The 20,416-nt window shown below is 39.1% G+C and overlaps 2 protein-coding genes across 2 annotated transcripts in view; both read right to left on the reverse strand.

The window, feature by feature from the left end:
• Positions 1-2,761: 2,761 nt before the first annotated feature.
• Positions 2,762-7,990, reverse strand: LOC141433167 (zinc finger protein 711-like). The gene has a single exon (XM_074095117.1). It carries the CDS (start codon positions 7,871-7,873, stop codon positions 6,410-6,412), a length of 1,464 nt encoding a protein of 487 aa, XP_073951218.1. The 5' UTR covers positions 7,874-7,990; the 3' UTR covers positions 2,762-6,409.
• Positions 7,991-9,767: 1,777 nt separating this feature from the next.
• LOC141436530 (uncharacterized) overlaps positions 9,768-20,416 on the reverse strand; it is a 93,410-nt gene continuing 82,761 nt past the window's right edge. Inside the window, exons 3-7 of the mRNA XM_074099561.1 lie at positions 20,171-20,335; positions 17,610-17,793; positions 16,711-16,947; positions 15,629-15,766; positions 9,768-14,961 (exon numbers count right to left, since the gene is read on the reverse strand). Coding sequence (XP_073955662.1) covers positions 14,732-14,961; positions 15,629-15,766; positions 16,711-16,947; positions 17,610-17,793; positions 20,171-20,335 — 954 coding nt within the window. The 3' untranslated portion in view covers positions 9,768-14,731. The remainder of the gene's footprint in view (positions 14,962-15,628; positions 15,767-16,710; positions 16,948-17,609; positions 17,794-20,170; positions 20,336-20,416) is intronic.

Here is a 20,416-nt window from a genome sequence, read left to right on the forward strand (position 1 = left end):
CAGCTAGGTTGTCTTTTCAAGCAGCGTTTTTTTTCGGGCGTTTTTATTTTTATTTTTGCTGGCGTTTTTTTTTTACCTCGTGTCTGTGCTCGTGTGTTTGCCTCGTATGTATGTAAGTATGTATGTATGTCTATTCATATGTCCTCTCGTAATTACTCAACGGCTGAACCGATTTTGATAAATGATACGTCATTGGATTCGTCTTGACGACGCAAGTGACACTGGGTACATGAAATTGTTGAAAGATCAAAATGGCGGATTTTTGGCGCCAAATTGTAAGTTTTCAAAAAATGTTTTTTATTCAAATTTATCGAGTAGGGTATCAAATGAAAGGTAATAATTAGCCCATTCTAAATGTATATGGGTTATAATAGTTTTAATTTATCATTGAAAAAATCTAAAAAGAAGAAAACAAGTCTAACAGTCGGGACGGGACCAATTCAAGTCTTGACCAGCTCAAAAATGCTTAGTACCTAATGGGTCCCGCTGTTGAACTTTAAGTTAGCTACTAAACAGAGCTCCAGCCCACTATATTTGTTTTCATCTTTTTTTTTTTTTTAATTTATTGTTTACCCGATGGCCTAGTGGTTAGAGAACCTGACTACGAAGCTTGAGGTCCCGGGTTCGATTCCCGTGTCGGGGCAGATATTTGTATGAAAAATACGAATGTTTGTTCTCGGGTCTTGGGTGTTTACTATGTATTTAAGTATGTATCTATCTATATGTATAATTATATTTATCCGTTGCTTAGTACCCATCATAACTCATATCATAACACAAGCTTTGCTAAGCTTACTTTGGGACTATGTCAATTGGTGTGAATTGTCCCGTGATATTTATATTTTATATTTATTTCTATTTTATCCCATTCAGTGCCGTTGACGCCCATCGGCGTCTTGGTGGACCCTCCTGTAATGCCGCTGACGCCGATGGGCGTGTTCTGCAGAAGCGTCGGCATCGCGGTAAAGTACGTAATCTGGCGCGCGGCAATGAATGGGTTGAAGAGCTTTACAGACTGCAGTGCAGGATAATGAATAGATTTCTGAAATATATAATAAAAGATTTTATTTAATAGAAATATTAATAAGGCAATATTAGCTTGAGTGGGACAGCCCGTCTCTGCTTCTCAATGAAAGACCATCCTAAAGGCGAAAACATACTATTAAAAGGCGACGCCACGCCGCGTCGTCCGACGTATTTTTCTATCTGCACCTGACCATCCCAATAATATTCATACTAATGTGTGTGTCTGTTTGTCCGTCTTTCACGTCGAAACGGAGCGACGGATCGACGTGATTTTTGGCATAGATATAGTTAATGGGCCAGAGAGTGACATAGGCTACTTTTTATCCCGGAAAAAGGCACAGTTCCCGAGGGAACAGTGCGCGATAACCGAATTACACGCGGACAAAAGCTAGTAATATTATAAATGAAGTTTGTACTTCATCTCGTTTAAACCACTGAAGATGAAGATAAATTCAGTATAGGTACCTACCGATAGTTTCGAGTCCCGGAGAAGGACATAGAATAGTTTCTATCCCGGAAAATTGCATAGTTCCCGTGCGATAGTCTATGGGATTAGGGGGCTACTACGAAATTCGAAATTCGTATCGTATTGTCCCTCTCACTCTCGTATTTAATAATATTAGCGTCAGCGAAAAGGCAAGATACGAAAATCGAATTTCGCACTTCGTTAGTACAAGGCCTGATTAGTGCTGACACGCGTTCGTGTGCAAGCGTGGCGTGGCGTGGGGTTTTAAATAGAATGTCCGCACCTTAAGCGTCTGTAACACGGACAAGTTTGAGAACCCAATGCTTGTAGCAAACACGGCTTTGTGCAGATTCTATTCGTTCCCGTAAATATTGACAGGGAAAACTGATACAAGTATTTATTTTGCTTATGTCCCCATGATTGGATGTCCGAATAAATGTGAATCAAAGAGCAAGGAATACAGTCGGTAAGTATTAGGCCAGCCACAGACTTTCTGATCCTATTCTGAGGTCTTAAGTCAACCGTACTCGGAATCACAATCGTTTTTACCACTTCATTCTATCACATGGTGTAAGATGGGGGTAAAAACAGACGGTGAAAGCGATCGTGAACTCGGTTTTAGACAATATGGTCAATGTTTTATCCAGAATAGAACAGAGGCTAGGGCCTATGTTACAGCCAAAAAAATAAAGAATACCTACCCTCTGTAAAATAATTTAAGATAAGTTCGGTGGTTTGACGTAACAGGTTACTAGAGTCGACAATATTTATCGCTTTATAAATTTCGCTTTAAATATTTGTTACGGGTTGTATTTATAACGTTGTACTATATCCTATGTCTATCGGACAGTTTCAACTAATCTAATAATATCACATACTAATAATATAACCAACTAGCTTTAGCCCGCGGCTTCGGCTGTCGCGCACTTTTCCCACGAGAACTGTGCATTTTTCCGGGATAAAAAGAAGCCCATGTCACTCTCTGGCCCATAAACTATCTGAAAGCCAAAAATCACGTCGTCGACGGACAAACATACAAACACACACTTTCGCATTTTTATTATGGATGTTAAGGTTCCATGGTGGCCCAGGAATCAAATTGGTTGACTGTACCTACACATTATGTTAAAAATCGTCCAGTAGTTTTATACTATAGAAAGGACCAAAGAAAGATATGTACTAACGTAGGTAGATAAGTACATATACCTACGCTCTAAAAACATAACCCTCTTTTTTGGGCAAGCGCATAATGATTCTAATAATACAACGAATATTGAAAACAATTTAATTTCATCAGTTAATTTGCTCGTACATATCAAATCATTAAAATGTTATTTCCTTACACTGAGACGACTATATACATTCCAAATGTTACAATAACACCTGAATTGTTATTATTCTACTTATTATTACGAAAATATAAAATGAACAGCCAATCTTCAAAAAATTCGTTTTGAGTGATTTTTGAAATTACATAAGTGTCTATCTTTCTAAAACACGCTTTTCTGTATGCAGTCGCTATGGCGCCATATGTTGTGCCACCAGAGTTGAGGTCACACACACAAGAACATGTCATGTAACGATAGCGAGATTTTGACATTCAATCATTCATTTCGTTCATTCTCCTTTTTATCCGACTGCGAAGGAACGCGTATGTATGTATATCTATTCCTATGTCCTCTCGTAACTACTCAACGGCTGAACCTATTTTGATAAATGATACGTCATTGGATTTGTCTTAATGACGCGAGTGACACTGGGTACATGAAATTCCTAAAAATCAAAATGGCGGATTTTTGGCGCCAAATTGTAAGTTTAAAAAAAAATTCAACCCTATCGAGTGGGGTATCAAATGAAAGCTAATAATTAGCCCATTCTGGAAATATATGGGTTATAACCGTTTTAATATACCATTTTCACAGAAAAGTGTGAAATAAAACAATCAATTTACAAAATCAAAAACCCGACTGCCTTAAAAAATACTAAAAAGAAGAAAGCAAGTCTAGTGGGCTAGAACTGTTATGAAGCTAACTTAAAGTTCAACAGTCGGGACCCATTTAAATCGTGACGCTCAAAAATTCTTACCTAATGGGTCCCGACTGTTGAACTTTAAGTTAGCTACTTAACAGAGTTCTAGCCCACTAGACTTGTTTTCTTCTTTTTAGTATTTTAAAGGCAGTCGGGTTTTGAATTTTTTAAATTTATTGTTTTTTGTGCAATCAGTTCTTCATGCAGCTGTGTGTAATCATTCACTTCAACTCTCGTGGCACTACCTATAGAATACTTTTAGGTAAGCTTTCGCATGTTTAGCTCGATGAAAAATAATAAATCATTATGAACTCCTTTATTTAAACAAAAAAATAAAATCAATGATTTCGTAACATGCATAGAAAGAAATTATCTAATAATCTATACTTGATTTAATTTAGAATTAGAAACCAGAATAACATTATATTGCGCCTGGTCAACTATTTGTTACCAAGCAAATAGTACAGTACAATAGTCTGGGAGACGCAAAATAAAATGCGGGTAGTTGTGCGCCGGTGTTAGTTTCGTCGGACAGTCGCGGTGGCGTGGAGTGTGCGTGTTGCGGCAGCCGCCGAGTCGCGTGCTCCTGAGAGGAAGGGCTACGAAATAGCCCGAAACATGTCGAGCTAAACTCGGTTTAAGACGTGAGTTATCCGTTATAATATCATTTAATATGAGTGAGTCTCACGGTAGTTTCATGTTCAAAATAAAATTGTTTTAATGCCACTTTATTTGCGTGTCGGGCCATATTTTCACTGCATTATGTGGCCGGCAACTATTGGTGTCCCTGTCTAACATGTGAGTAAGAGAGGGACACCAATAGTTGCCGGCCACAAATTGCAGTGAAAATATGGCCCAGCCCCTTTACTCTAGTACAAATTGTAGAGAATACAGTTCACGAGCCGCAATATAATGTTGTTGTGGTTTCTAATTCTAAATTAAATGAAGTATAGGTAGCCAATAGAAATTCGAAAAACTGATATTGTTATCATAGTTAAATATGTCAAAAACGGCGCAACCGATTTAAAATCTAAAAAAATTGCATAATAAGCTTACTAGCTTTTGCCCGCGGTTTCGCCCGCCTGAAATTCGGTTATCGCGCACTGTCGCGACCCGTCGCTCCGTTTCGACGTGAAAGACGTACAAACATACAAACACACACACTTTCGCATTTATAATATTAGTATGGATATACTATTAGAATCTCGCTGCTCGCATGCAAGTCCTGTGTCTAACAGAAGACTTAAAAAATAAAAATAAATGAAACCTCACTTCTATTTAAAGCTATAAATAAATAAAAAGACTATTAAAAGTACAAAAGTTATGTGTGCAACCAGCTTGGTGCACATAAAATATATAATATAATGCCACTCAATGTTACATTAACCGATTATCTACGTAATATATACGTCAGACAATTTTTTATTGCAATTTATAAATACATTTAGCATGGAGCACTTAAGACAGGAGGTGCCAGTGTTTCAAAACTATCAACATCTACATTATGTATATAATAACGGTATAGCGACGCATGAACTTTGACACAACACAACACCTGTCACAGATGTCAAAAAACTAACATAAAATAGTTCACCACTGTTCACCACTAGATATAGGTAGTGCCACGAGAGTTGAAGTGAATGATTACATACACAGCTACATGAAGTACTGATTGCAAAAATGTAATTAATGAAATGTATCAGTGAATGTAAATATACTTAAATAAAACACTTAAATATAAATTTTTAACGGATATAAAAAACCGTAAATATATTTCCTGTTTTGCTTCAATCTTTTTTTCTATAAATAATACTTCACAAATTATTTGAAGAAACTTTTTGGTCTCTCTAGCAATTCACTGTTGCACTTGCTATTGATATGAAAAAAGAACACTTATGTCATTACATGACACATTGTGTGCGTGCCCTCAACTCTGGTGGCACTACATATACGCGCCATGAACAACAAATTATGTGCAGCTTAATGTAAGAAACATGCAATTTTATATGTATAATAAATAATAGACATATAATTATTTACATTCAACCTCAAATGGATGCACAAAATCAAGCTAAGCGAGAGAGCCAGAGATGCATAATTCAATTTCAAATGGAATAAAGAGCTATAATAAAACATGATATTTTTAACACAAATGAGAAGGAAAATAGTTTAAATACTGAAGAGAGTTTAAATAAAAATGTTTTATTTGAGATGTGTTAAAAAAATCCATTCTTGTTACTGAATTAAAAGAATACTAAAAGAAAACATTTAATTACTTTTAAAAAGGTACAAAATTGCATTCAAAGATTATTGAAAATACATTTGCTTGATCTGACTAAAATAGAAAAGAAATCACACTACAAATACTACAATCTTACAGCAGAAATCTATATACCTAGTTAATTGTAAGGTTGAAGTCAATGTAACTGACATGGTACATAAAATTAAAGGAAGACCATTAAATGTGAACTTCTCTTAGTTTTTTTTAACAAAAAAGAAAAATCTAATAAACTTTTATTGCACTTTAGGTTCTTTTTAGAAACACTGTACTGTTTCCTTTGAGTAAAAACTAAATTCAGTATTGAGAGTACTTTCCCTCCAATATTTCTAGATTTTTTTACTGTACAACAGCAGAACTTACTAAACAAACACTTTACATTTACGCACACAGAGCCATATTTAAGAAATAACTATACTAAGTACCTTCCTTCGAGGTGGCTGTAATATTTTCAATCCTATACAGATCTTTGTGCTACAATATACATATAAATTTGATTTGACTTGGTCTGTCCATACCGCTCAGCCGTATGAAGGTTTCAATACAGTTAAGAAAAGAATACTATTTGCACAATGTACTATATTACCTGAATATGTCAACATTTAATACAACTACTTGATTTCTATGACTGGTGACACTTCAATTTCTATCAGTTCATCTATTGGAGCAGCCGGTAGCTCTTTTTTCACAATAACTTTTTTCTCCACCACAAGTGTCGGAACCATGCACTTATGTTTGGCGCGTATGTGCTTGCCGACTGTGTCTTTCCTGAAGAAGCGCTTTTCACACAGCGGGCAAGGATATTTCCTCTCACCAAAATGCATTCTCTGATGCTGTGTCAGCTTGTCAGCTTGCTCAAAGAACATCCCGCATACAATACAAGGCATGTTCGTAGCTGTATGTTTTTTTTTATGCTTTCTGACTTTTTCAGAACGCATGGATTTAAACTCGCATGTGTCGCAATAGTACCAGTATTTACCTTTCATATGGATCATTCTTTTATGGTTACACAGTTCCGCTCCAGTGAAGAACGACTTGGCGCATATTTCGCATGTGTACTGTTTTACTCCGCTGTGGCGTTTCATGTGTGTTTGCAGACTCTTCTTGGACTGCAGCATCTTGCTGCACACTTGGCACTGGTGCTGATTGTCCGTATGAGTCTTCAAATGGCGGTAAACATTGGTACGTCCTCGAACAAACTTGCCGCAGTACTGACAAGTGATTTGGATTTTATATTCTTTGTGGGTGGACTCTTTGTGGGCCTGCAGGGAGCTCTGCTGTGTAAAGCTGCGGGAACACAGGTCGCAAAGATATGGTCGGTCACCACTGTGTATAACTAAATGTGTCTGGATATCTTTTACTCGTGTCGTTTTGTAGCTGCACTCTTTACAATGGAACACTCTGTTTCTTCCTTGGCCTTCTATCCGAATGTCTGTGGCCACTTTGCAGCTCTTGCTGCCGCTTTTTCGATGTCTGTGGAACGCCTTGAATGATTTAAACATTCTTTTACATACCTGGCATATTAGAGCCTCATGCAAATGGACCTTTTTCCAATGCACGCGTAATTTACACTTGCTTTTGAAATGATTGCCGCAATCGTGGCATTCTAAATTTAAATCGATCGCTCGACTCTTCCTGAAACCCTTGTCGTCTGCTTCTAGGTTGGCGTCACTAGCGTCGGCAAGCAAGTCGCTGGCATTGAACAGATGCGAATCCTCGTCCAGGTACTCGAAGGGTTCTTCCAACGGCTCCTCTTTCTTTATAACCAAGTCTGGTACCGTATTAGCTTCCTCAACTATCGACTCTGGTAAATGGTCGCACTGTGTCGATTGCAAAATAATGTTCGAACTTTCACACTTTTGTTTGAAATTTATCGCGGTTTCTAACTCCAAAAGACACTCGAAGCATATTTTGTCGGGAAGGCCGTCGTCTTTTTGTATTTTAACATTAGCGATAGAATTGACGTAGTCGAATATGAGATAATCTTTGTATATTTCGAATATAGACATGCACTTTTTTATATTGGAGCCTAAGCAAACGCGACAAATTTTCACTTTCTTTTTATCTTCACCCATGTTTACTGGTTTATACGCAAAATCGAATAAGATATTGGACAGTAAAAACCATTTTCGGCAACAAATAGGCTCAGTGTTTCGCTCGATCAAAAATCAAACAATTTCACACACATACACAATTACACATACCACAGATAAACAATAGTACAAGTACACATCGTACACAATAGTACACATGCATAGATTTCTGTTCGTGTTGCCATGCATACCATTATAGCTACTAGGTGCGGCCACATGCAGTCGCTCGTCGCTCGCTTGCAGCGATAAATCTGGTCACGTAACCCCATTTTAAATTTCCCGCCATTGAAAAAAGTAGCGTCAAGTCGCCGCGTCAAGCAGTAGCGACAAAATGGCTGCTTTCAGCATTGGTCATTTAGTGGCAGTCGTGGCAGAAATTGGTGAATGAAAAAAAAAACAGTGTTTTAGCCGAAATTAAAGAGGTTTTTTTTCCAACGATAAAGCTCAACATTTTCAGCCTTATCGCTATATGTCACGTGACCACATTTGCCATTGGAAACGAGCATCAAGCGATTTGCATGTGGCCGCGCCTTAAATTCGACTGACGTCTTGTTTGACAGCGAAAATGTTTTTTTTTCCATTCCTCCCTTGGGATAGGCAAGGAAATGACATAATAACACAGCCACACGTCCAATGTTCTGGATTTCTCTGAGAAAAGCAAAGGAATCTAACCCATGCAGCCTCGTTCGAAATATTTTAAAAAATCTCTCATAATATAGTTACGGTTTTATTAACAAACCAACAAGCACAAATGTGCAGTGTTTTTTTGGAACCATTTATATACTCATTTAGAATTCAATTCCAAATAAACACTGCACAGAAGTCTTTCTTGAGCCGATTCGACTTATGGTCAACTTTTATAATGTTTATGTTTTACCTTAATTTTACCCTGTAGCATTGCTGTCAAGTCGACGGTAAGACAAACTGCTATAATATTATCTTTTTCTCAAGCCATTCCGTCCTGTTTTTTTTTTTAAAGTTTGGGGTCTTGGGGATTCTTTCATACCGGAGCGCAGTCTTATAATTATTTCACGTACGCCACGACAAGCGATTTTTTATGGCACATAAAAAATAACCTAATCTAAGCTTAACATGCTCCCCTTGATGTGGTTAAAAATTCTATGTTCGAACTCTCATTGACTCAAGATATCGTGAGCAGCGGCGGCCTTACCCATTGCGAGGCTCAGGGCGGCAGGTCTGCGAGGCCCTTTGTCCTTTGTGAAAACTATGTGATGCGAAAATATAGAAAAAAATCTATGTCTTTAGGGTTCCGGAGCCAAAATGGCAAAAACGGAACCCTTATAGTTTCGCCATGTCTGCCTGTCTATCCGTCCGTCCGTCCGCAGCTTTGCTCAGGGACTACCTATCAATGTTAGAAAGCTGTAAATTTTGCACGGATGTATATGTAAAATATGCCGACAAAATAGACAATATAGAAAAGAGACACGAGCCATAGACGTAAAATGGGAGTGTTTTTTTTTCTCTTCCAACCCTATAATGTGGGGTATCGTTGGATAGGTCTTTTGAAACCATTAGGGATTTGCTAAGACGATTTTTCGATTCAGTGATTTTTTTGAAATATTCAACTTTAAAGTGCAAATTTGCTTGAAAATCGAGCGTCCCAGCCCTCTAAAATCTAAGCCGGTGGGTGGAAAAATTTGAAAAAAATCAGGATGGTAGTAAGTATATCAAACTTACAAGGAAAGCTATAACGGTTAAGTTTGCTTGAAAATTATTAGTAGTTTAAGAGTAAATAGCAGCCTAAGGTATAAATAAACTTGGAAGATCCGTTTAAAATACGAAATCCTTAGAAAAATATTACATGCCTGCCCATGCCCGGCATGCCCTTTCAAAAAAGCGAAGTAAAACAGTGATATCAAAATAAATATATTGTATTAATCATTCGTTTCGTGTAATACATAATAACTTAACTAATTATCACTTTTTACAATAGTCAGCGTTACATATCTTAATGAAAATAATCGGTCTTATAAAACAAAACATGAAAAAACCGATTACCAAAATTCTGTGTGTATATAATCGTTTACTCATTCTAAATCCAGACTACTAAAGACCATTTGTCTCGCTCGTTCTCGTCGGTCAAAAATTCTCATTCGAAATAGGTGTGTCAGAAAGGGAGGCACATGTTTGACAACCGAGGCGCTACTCTAGAGCCTTTCCAAAGGAATACATTTTCAGTAGACAATCCTTATGTCACGGGTGCGAACAGTTAGTTACCAGCGGGGCTACTACGAAATTCGAAAATCGAAGTTCGTGTCATTTCGTCCCTCTGACACTTACGTGAGTGAGAGGGATGGTACGATACAAACTTCGATTTTCGAATTTCGGAGTAGGCCCTGTAGATGGCAGTAGGGATTGTAGTCTGTGCGGGCGGGATTTTTTCCCTATCTGTCCATAATGGAGCTTCATGAGAGGCGAAATATCGCTAGATGGCGATAATACCGAGAGGTTCGTTTGACGTCAGCCAATCACAAACGTGACGCAAATGTCAAAGTTCTCAAACGGACCCCACGTCCTAGCGCCAACGCCGCCAACCAGTGTGTTACAGAAACCCTCAGTAGGAAGAAAATCCCAGTATTCCCCGCAATGCGAACATGTAGATATAGCCCGAATTAAGATCCATCTGTCCAGCAGTATAAGGCGGTAGAAAGAGTTTAGCCCAGCACACAGAGACGATGAGTGCGGGACGTGTGCGGTCCCGCGCGACGGGCGTTTTACCTAAATACGATCCGCACCCGTCGTGTGTGTGTTGGGCTTTAGTGATGCTTAAATCTGATTGCGAGCCTGCGCCAATGAGGGCTATCGCGAATGAATTCGCCGCTAGAGGCGCTAGTGTAGCGTGAGGTCTCCGAAATGTCAAATCTCATAGTTTTTGGGTGAGCTACGCGGGTTTATTTATAATTAGATTTTTTTTGTAAATATTTTGCATTGCCTTTAGTTAATTATGGCAATTATGCGTTACGGGGCAATGAATGTCTGTGTTTTGAGACAGTTTTGTCTTTTGGAAACTTTTGTCCTCCCTTTTTTTCCGAACAAAACGGGACTAAGCAACACTGTGGTTGCTGGATATTTTTATGGTACGGTTTTAAGGTGTTTTAAATATGATTTTAATCTAAATTTTGTTTTAACGCCCGTAATAACAGACTCTGAAAGCCACACTTAAAAACCTCACGCAACAGTGCGCCATCTAGTGAGACAAAAAACGATAGCCCTCATTACATTACTTCGTTCAACGAACTTGTTTCGAACTGCTTCGTCCAACGAACGTTGTCTTCGTCTTCACATTTACGTCCGGCCATATTAAGGCCATTGCAGCTGTCGCTCGCCGAATACGGCCTACTAATCATGTTCTTTACGCTTCGCGGTGACCGCATGTCAAATTACCGCATCAGTGTCCATAAAAATTAAATTTTTAGTGGTATTTGTGGCAGTAATATAATCATGCATGACGGCTGACGGCCATTTGATTATTATAGTGAGACATAAAAACATCCATAACACCTTAAGCTTAATTAAAAACACTAAGATATTCTATTATGAAGACTAGTCAGAACTTATTCAGATCATGTGGGGTTATGTGCCAGTATTTTCTGGCTATTCTTTGAAAAATAACTTGAGACATGAAGTTTTATAGCTAAAAATTAAATGGCTAGACCACAGATAATATAATAGTTAGGTACTTCGGAACAGCGGGGGGGCTACTACATTCGATATTCAAATTTCATAGTGGCCCCTCAGATCTCGCCATTCTCTGCCAAATGGTAACATTTATTATAGTACGGTTAAAGTACAACCTGTATTTAACGACCTAACAATTCGAACCCTCATGTAGGTAATTATCATAAATGTTTGAGTTATCAAGTCGAATGTCATATTATCGTTAACTCCGAGTCGTCACTAACCGTTCTCAATACAATCGTGAGTAGATAAAATTCAGCCGTTTAATTTTTAACTATTTTTCTATCTAATTTAAAGAACGTCAAGAAAAAGTAATCCAGATTTTGTTGTCTTATGTCATCTGTTAGTCTTTATCCACATTTGGGTCTAGGTTTTCTGGTTATTGTCAGATTAAACATGATCGACAATAATAATAACCGAGCATTTTCAAAGAAACTGCAATAAGACTGCAATAGAACTGCAAACATTGCAGTTACAACGCAGTCGTTCCAACTGCAATACGACTGCATTACGACCGTGCAGCCGGCTTGCGATCGGTGTGCGGTTGACAGAACTGCACGGCAACTGCAAGCGGACTGCAGCCAACTGCATCAAAACTGAACCCAAACTGCCGTTTTGCAGCTGGGTTGCAGTTCAAATGCTGTCCGTTCGAGTATGTACCGGCCCAAAGGCATCTTAGTGATAGGATGATGAAAATTTAAGTAAATAAATTCACGGCCGTCTCCAGATTTCATTGCGAGCCTAAAAATAGTCAAACAAAAAATTGGAGACGACCTACGAATGGCGAAACATATCTTACTACTTCTACCTCATTTTTACCAAGCTAAGTTAGAATAGATGAAGCTGATGTTACTCTGTTGCTAATTAAACCGTCCTTTGCATTTTTGAATCTTTCGTAATTTGAGGTTTTTTTTTTGAGCATGTGTCGGTATCTAATGTCTACTAACTAACTTTACTATACTTGTCTGTCAAGGATCAAGCATTTTACGTATTTTATCATTAGTCGTATACCAGTTTTGAGTCAAATGTAGTAGGTCCAAATTCGTTTTAGTCTTACTTGTCGTTGTAAACAAATTTTTAATCTAAAATTAGGCAAAGGTTGTGTCACCAAAAAACAAAGGTTTATCTTTGAAAATAAAAAACCTAAAGTTCGGTTCAAGAACATCCTCAATTTGTTTTAATAAAACAATACATTTTCTTCCGGCGTCAATAATTGGTTACAATTTTGTTTACAACCAAAGACTATTGAACTTTTAATGCTAGTTACACACGTATTAGTAATCTAAGGCACAAAAAATCAGCCTGTTAGTCTATCTACAAGATACACGTTTTCTTATCTGATCACCTCATCAGGAGATTTTTTTGTAACGACGGTAAATTCGGGGCAGTATGGCCCAGAAGGGTAACTTTGGCCATTGGGTTAACTCGTTTCATGTTTTACTATTGCGTTGAAATTAAGTCTCATTGCCATATGGTTGGTTTTAGCTGACCGCCCACGTTTTTATGCTTTATTAAGCCCTGGCATATGTGGCTTTAATGGGCCAAAATTACCCTCTATTGGGTCAGAGTACCCCCCGACTTTACAGTATAACTTCCCCAACTCCGTTTACCGAAATCTCGAAAAATGACGCTGTTTTGTCAACTTCTGCAATTTCAAATGTCACTCGGAAACACGAAGATAGCCGAAGCATAATTTTAGCGTGACACTCTTTCCCGGCCCGGATAATACCGACATAGAAACACCGACATTGTTTTTCGTGTACACGCCCATAAACGCTCATGTGAGTTTCTATGGCCAAGTACACAAAAACAGGGTCGGTATTTCCATGTCGGTATTATCTGGGCCGTGAATGAGTGTCACCCTAATTTTAAATAGGCGGTACTGCCTTAGCTGCACTATGTATATTATTTATTTACATTCTTAATACTGAGTTTTAACATCGTAATCAGGTAATCAGATGAGTCCTAATTCGGTTTACAATGAATCAAACAGTTTTGGTCCCACAAAATAAGTAGTTAAATATTGTATTCTATCCCTAATCTTCTAATATTTACAATTTTATTTTCACGTTCGTTATCAATTAAACGTTTGTAAAAATGAGGTCTATTCTCACGTAAATATTTTACCTTTAGTTTATCAAATGCATTTAGGTAGATCAAATTCGATTCGATCTTGTACTTCAGTAAAAGCATAGTTTTTGAATATTTTTATTGCTTTAAAATTTAAGCGAGTTCAAAATCCCAGATTAATGACGAGCAGCTATTGTCTAAGTACTAGCGCATTTGATATCGATTTGAGGAGAATATACAATTGTTTACCAACGTTCACATGATAACCAACGCGTGCCCAAAGACTATCAAGAGTTGTTTTTATACAACCTTTGGCATAGGTATTTAAGAAACAATATCTAACCGAATAATCATCACATGCTGGAAATCTTGAGCTTTTTGCAGTAATTATTATGTATTTTTTTCGTGACTGTATAACATTTTTTAAACAGTACAAAGTAGATCTAAAAAAACTTAAATGTCACTTCTCTAGGGCTACTTCAGTGAAGCTGAGGCCTTATTGTCTTACACATTTGGAATCACAATCGTTTTCTCCCTTCTTTCTGTCACGCTCACGCGGTGTCAGCCGAGGGTATAAAGAGATGGTCAATGCAATAGCGAACTTCAGCGTGTGAGACAATATGGCCTCTAATAACAGTGCTTAGTAAACCAATGGCGTATCCAGAACCTGAGTTGAGAAATCCATGCTATTAGCTTACGCGGCAAGGCAAAATAAGAGATTCAAATAGTTCTAATGCTAAATCCCACTAAAGACCCGTATGTTTGATGTGGATTCATTTTTAAATGGGATTTAACATCCCAAGCTCAGGGATACAGAATAGGTCTTAACTTGCTTATTTTCCCAATCTAAAAAGCCCCAAAATCTCCGCTATAACCTATACCTCATCTCAAACCAACTAAAGAATTCACTTCTACAATAACCATTTATAGTAAATTGGCAGTTGAAAGTACTTAGAGCAATGTTAGTCCACTTAGTCTTATACTTTGAGCTTTTAACTGCAGTGTCCCACATGCCTCCAAAAGTCGGCGTATTCAGTGTTAAGGTTTGAGATGTGGTAAAATTAGAAAAACCTAGTCTGGTTGGGAGGAGCACTGTGGTACTGGCTCTTCGCATTTGTACGCACGAGGGAATAGCGAGGAGTACGAAGGTGGTGCTTCGTACTCTGGAGGGGAAGCGGTAGGAGTATTGCTGAAGAGATGCTGTGATGCGCCTGTGACGGTCACTGTTGGGGAGAGGTCTATGCACGAGGCTGGGATGTTTATCGGCGTGTCTGATGGTTTGGAACGTTTGCAGCAGCATTCTGAAAAATAAAGTCGTTTTTCGTGTATTTCTCTTTTATATTACCAATTTTGGTAGTTTTAGGGGCTGTTTCACCACCCATTGATTAATTTTATTTGACGGATAATGTGATACCGTCTCTGTCTATTCAAACAAAACAAACAGAGACGGCGTCACATTTATCCGTCAGATAAATTTAATCAAGTGAAACAGGGGGTTAATGTCATGAAGTTAATAACTATCAGTTTAATTGATTAATTTCATTTAGGTAAGATCAAATTCAATAAAATGGAGTTCAGTTCAACATTGAGTTTTGTCAAGTATTACAGAGTTCTTTGGGTGTGGTGTTGAACTACATAAGTTAAATAACATTATTTTTATTGCTATACGAGCAATGTCGCTGCTGTTTTCTATTGTTCGGCGATATTAAAAAATAATTTGTTACTTATAGCAATTTTACAGGACAGCATTTAATTTTCCCTAACTATGGGTACACAACTTAAACAGGATCTTGTAAGTTTCAAATAGGAACTCGTGTTTATTAATAGGGGTCGATTTTTAGACCTCATTAACCCACAAAACCAGTGTTTGTGTATCGACCCCTGGGAAACCGATTTCTACCCCAGGGGGTCGATATCGACCACTTTGGGATTCCCTGATCTAACCAAATATATATCGAAACTGCTTACCCCAAGCCAAACAGAACATGAGTATGGTGGCGCAGACCAGCATTCCCACCACGAGATAACTCCAGGGCCCGTATGGCTTCAGGGCGGCGGCGAACTCCATAAATGCATTGGACTTCTGCTCGCTCTCGCTGATCTTCACTGAAAGTTTTAAATCGCCTGGTCTAAATTACATTTGTTGATATCCTCGATTCAGTCCGGTAGATAATTAGGTACAAAAAGAGGGCTAGGCTAAGTACAATTTTCTGTCTTTCTGCCTAAAAAAAAGTAACTTCATTGGTCATACTCGTAGTTCTTACAACTGTGGGGTGTCACTGGATTAATTTCTATCCATTCTAGGAACAAGCCGCAATGAGTGGAGACGGAGTGTAGCGCACACATAAGCCTGGTGCATTGGCACTCCGTACCATTCCATATTATATGCATAGAGATTGTTTAGTGCCAGGAGCATGTTTTGGAGTTCTATCGATGAAAGCAGCTACGCTACGCTAGCTGACGAGGTTTGCGTGGAGCGAGTGGACGCCTATTGAAAAGTTTTTGGTAAAAAATATATTTTCAATACAAGCTTTTTTTGCTGTCTGTACTTTTTGTTGACTGTACTTGTATTGTCACTCAAACTACATTTACATACCAAATTTCAAGTCGATTCCATTAATTAACCGTTGAAGAGTTCTATCCTGTGGAGACGATCCTGGCCGGACTACCAGGATGTCACTACCAGATTATTGTATTGTCACGCAATTTACATAAGTATACCAAATTTCAAGTCAATCCAACTACTGGACATTGATCGAATTTAACTTGCAAGATTTGATTACAGACAGATACACAGACAACGGGACAGGTGAAACTAAATAAAACTTTGTTTAATCAGTATGAGCAGCGCTAAGACGGACTTAACCTGTACCCGCGCCAGCTAGCGTAGTAGGCCCTTATACATTTAGAATTTGACAAAATTATATAAACAGGGGAGGATCTAAAAAACAGAGCCAAGTTGGCGCGATTTAATTTATGGAAGACCCTCACCCACCAGACCATCAAACAAGAATATCTTCTTAAACATAAGCAGTAGACTATCTACTCACTTATAACAGAGGGCTTGGTCATCCCATCAGGCTGATCCAACCCTAGCAGCTCCTGGTTCCTCGCAGCGAACCTCCTCAGCAGCTCCAGTAACGGTGGGTCTCTCCTATGCATGCAAGCTGAGGCATCTTCGTCTTCCCCTCCCGGGCAGTGGCGGACGCCGTCGCAGACGAGATACGAGGAGATGCAGAGGCTCGTCGCTCCGCAGGTGAATTGAGTGTCGTTGTTGCAGATCGCACCTGCAATGTAGAGGGGTGGGGGTTAGAAGCTGACAAAATTCTCGATGGATCTCTTCTGTTCTAGAAGATGAGGAGTTTGGTTTGGATCAGTAACTACTCCATTTCGACATAGTACCGATTCTTCAGGATATATTACCACTGAAGTACTTGCAGCCAGTCGGTTGAATAATGATGGGAAATCCAACCGAAAGACATCGGTTTGACAGTTGAACCTCGGTTAAAGTACATATCACTGTTATAACTATCAAAGGAAGCCGTAGACAGCGGCCAATCATGCTCTTCTACCAAGAACTATTGGCATATATGGGGTTACAATATAATCAAGGTGCGTTCCGACAAAGCCAGGGGGTATACTACGAAATTAGAAAATCGAAGTTCGTATCGTGCCGTCCCTCTCACTCTCGCATTTTAGCGCCAGTGGGACGGCAAGATACGAAGTTCGAATTTTGCACTTCATAGTAGGTATAGGGCCCAGGGTTAAATGCAGGCACAACATGTTATGTACGCCTATGCCAGGAGCTATTGGCTGTGTATGCTTAGGTAGCCAGTAAGGTATGTTACAGGCTATCGTAATGTTTGAAGGCAGGAGTTTAGTGCGGGCATATTAACATCTCTTTAAGAGACCCTCAAGCGCTGACCCATAAAGCTGTACAGAAACTCACCACTATTGACAGCGGTGACCACCAGCCTCAGTTTCTCCGTGTGCTGGAACGGCGAGGATGGCGGGTTCCAGGTAATTCTGATCTTTGGAACCAGGAGCTTGGTACCGGCGCGGGCGGCGACGGCGGCAGCGTTACCGCCGCATAGCGACATCCGCCATATTGGTTTGGTCGCGTCACCTATAAACTGAAAAGAGAAATCATGTTTTCAATCTTTACCCGCTGAACCATTAGTCACAGTCGGATGTTCTATTGTTAGAGAGAGAGAGAGAGAGAGAGAGAGAGAGAGAGAGAGAGAGAGAGAGAGAGAGAAACATACACATATTCGATACACATAAAAATACATTAGATGGAAAGAATAAAAATAACATCGAATAGTATAATGTTACGGCAAGCCGCAACGCTGTTTTTCAGTGGGACCCATATAAAAGAAAGTTGTTAGCCGATATAACAGAAATGCGTTTAGATTAGAGAGTTTTTCGTGAACCCTTTTTACAAGCTTTTATTTAGTTTCACCTGTCCTGTTGTCTGTCTGTCTGTCTGTAATCAAATCTTGCAAGTTAAATTCGACCAACTTCCAGTAGTTGGAGTGAGTTGGAATTTGGTATACTTATGTAAATTGCGTGACAATACAAGTTCAGTCAACAAAAAGTACAATCAGCAAAAAAAGCTTGTATTAAAAATGAATTATTTACCAAAAGCTTATTTCCCTTTTAATTTATAATCAAATATATAAAATTCACGGATCAAAAATATTTGTGACCAAACTCCTTCTTAACGGCTTGACCGATTTGTATGATTCTTTTTGTATATATATATAAGGAAGTACCTACTGGCCGCTACTTTGTCTGGATATCGGGATAAAAACTAGGGTGTCAAACTCTCTACATGCCAAACTTTTAAATCGGTACAGCGTTGTACGAGTAATCGTGAAAAGGTACAAAATCAGACAGCTATCTTCACGTTTATAATATTCGCAAGGATGTAAAAACAAAGCGACACCACAAGAACTTTATAGACATTTATTGAAGAGAGAGGAGGCCTGTGCCCAGCAGTGGGACGTATATAGGCTGGGATTATTATTATCTTTTTTTATTTTTTTATTCTTAGGATTAGGTTATTATAATAGTTATAAGAAGTAAAATACAGAAAAGTACATACAAAATAAAAATATTATAAAAACCTAACCTAGTTTGTCGCCGGTAACGGGGCAGGGCCCAAGCTACCGGTGGTCAGGGCCGCAAAGTGAGGAACCTCCGGACGATGCGTGCCGTGTCCAGAAGTACCGCCTTCTGTATCTGGCCCTTGATCCAGCCATCTAGTGAGAGTCTCTTGAGATGTTGGTCGAGACTCTTCGCTATTAGGCCGTTTGCCGAAACGACTATCGGGACAATGATCGTCGAGTCAACATCCCACATAGCAGTCACCTCGTGAGCCAAGTCAAGGTACTTGCTGAGTTTGTCCTTCTCGGCCTTCACGAGGTTCTCGTCATTATTATTATATTATTATTGAATCAGGCGTTACTTTGCGGAGGTCCATATCAATGAACTAAAAGAATTTCCTTGCTTACCCGCGATCTTATATGATAGTTAAGCTCATGCAAAATATGCGTGTTCATGCAGTTCCTCCACCTCCACACTTCACTTTGCTAAGCTTAACTATCATAAGGGCGGTGAGCAATTAATTCTTTTAGTTCATTTATAGACATCGTCGTTGCGAATCCCAGCACCAGTTGCAGCGAGCTAATTCATCATTTGACCCCAATTGACATGGCTTCGAATTACGGGTCCATCAATGGCCTAAGGGCCTTGATTACTTTATTGCATAAACGTGACGCTATTTCGCCGTTAAGAACGCCATTAAAAATCTATTTTAAACCTTTATACCTACTGTATGAAAAAAATAGAAATTATTACGCGAAGTTTGTAGACGCATCATTTTGAAAGAACACAGTAAACAGTGCGAGGCCTTAGAATATTTAACAAGACCATGAATCCGGCTAAGAGGACCATGAATCAGGTTAGAAGGACCGTGTGTCCGGCACAAAGGACCATTATTCATATGTCCCGAAAGTTCGAATTTTTATACGAAACGAAGAAAGAATGCGCATACGACGGTGGTAATTTTACCAATGGACATCCAAAGCCCAATTGCATAACAAAGTACGGGCAAGGACTTTAATTCCTGACCCACCACGGAACATTTTCAAAGGAAAACCCATTACGTTTTCCTTGTTAATTAATGCGATGTCATTATGACGTTTACTGAGAAATGGTTCCGTGGGTCAGGAATTAAAATCCTTGATCGTACAAGTAAATATTATTAGCAATTTTGTATGAAAATTCACTAATATTGCGGGCCCAGTTTATTCATTTGGAGATGGAGAAGCTACTAAAGAAGATACGAGTATTAGATGGATAGGATTTGGTAAGTGCCGGTGTTAGCCCTTCCAGTTCCAGCGCCCTGGGCGAGATTTCCACGGCGCTTCCAACTTTTGGGAAATTTCTAGAAGGTATAGGCTTCAGGCGCCTCTTTACGTCCGTGCCGCTACTGGGTAGACTTACAATGAGGAGTTTGCAGGCATCAGTGCCGTTGGTGACGGGAGGTGACTGGTCGGTGGCGGTGTCTTGAGCGTGCGCGCTCCGGGCGCTCCACTTGCGGCCCGGGGCACCGGCCAGCGGCGAGGGCTGCACTTCGCTGGGGCCGCGCTCCCATTCTGACAGGGACTCCTGGAACAAAGAAGGGGGTTGAGTTCGGGGTGAAAATAGAGATGTCTCTTTCTCTCAAGGCTGTATGTGGAGTATTATTAT

This window comes from Choristoneura fumiferana, chromosome Z, assembly GCF_025370935.1.
Source record: "Choristoneura fumiferana chromosome Z, NRCan_CFum_1, whole genome shotgun sequence".
NCBI lineage: Eukaryota > Metazoa > Arthropoda > Insecta > Lepidoptera > Tortricidae > Choristoneura > Choristoneura fumiferana.

Excerpts from the sequence above, each read along its gene's own strand:
- LOC141433167 (XM_074095117.1), bottom strand. The coding sequence starts at position 7,873 with ATGGGTGAAGATAAAAAGAAAGTGAAAATTTGTCGCGTTTGCTTAGGC.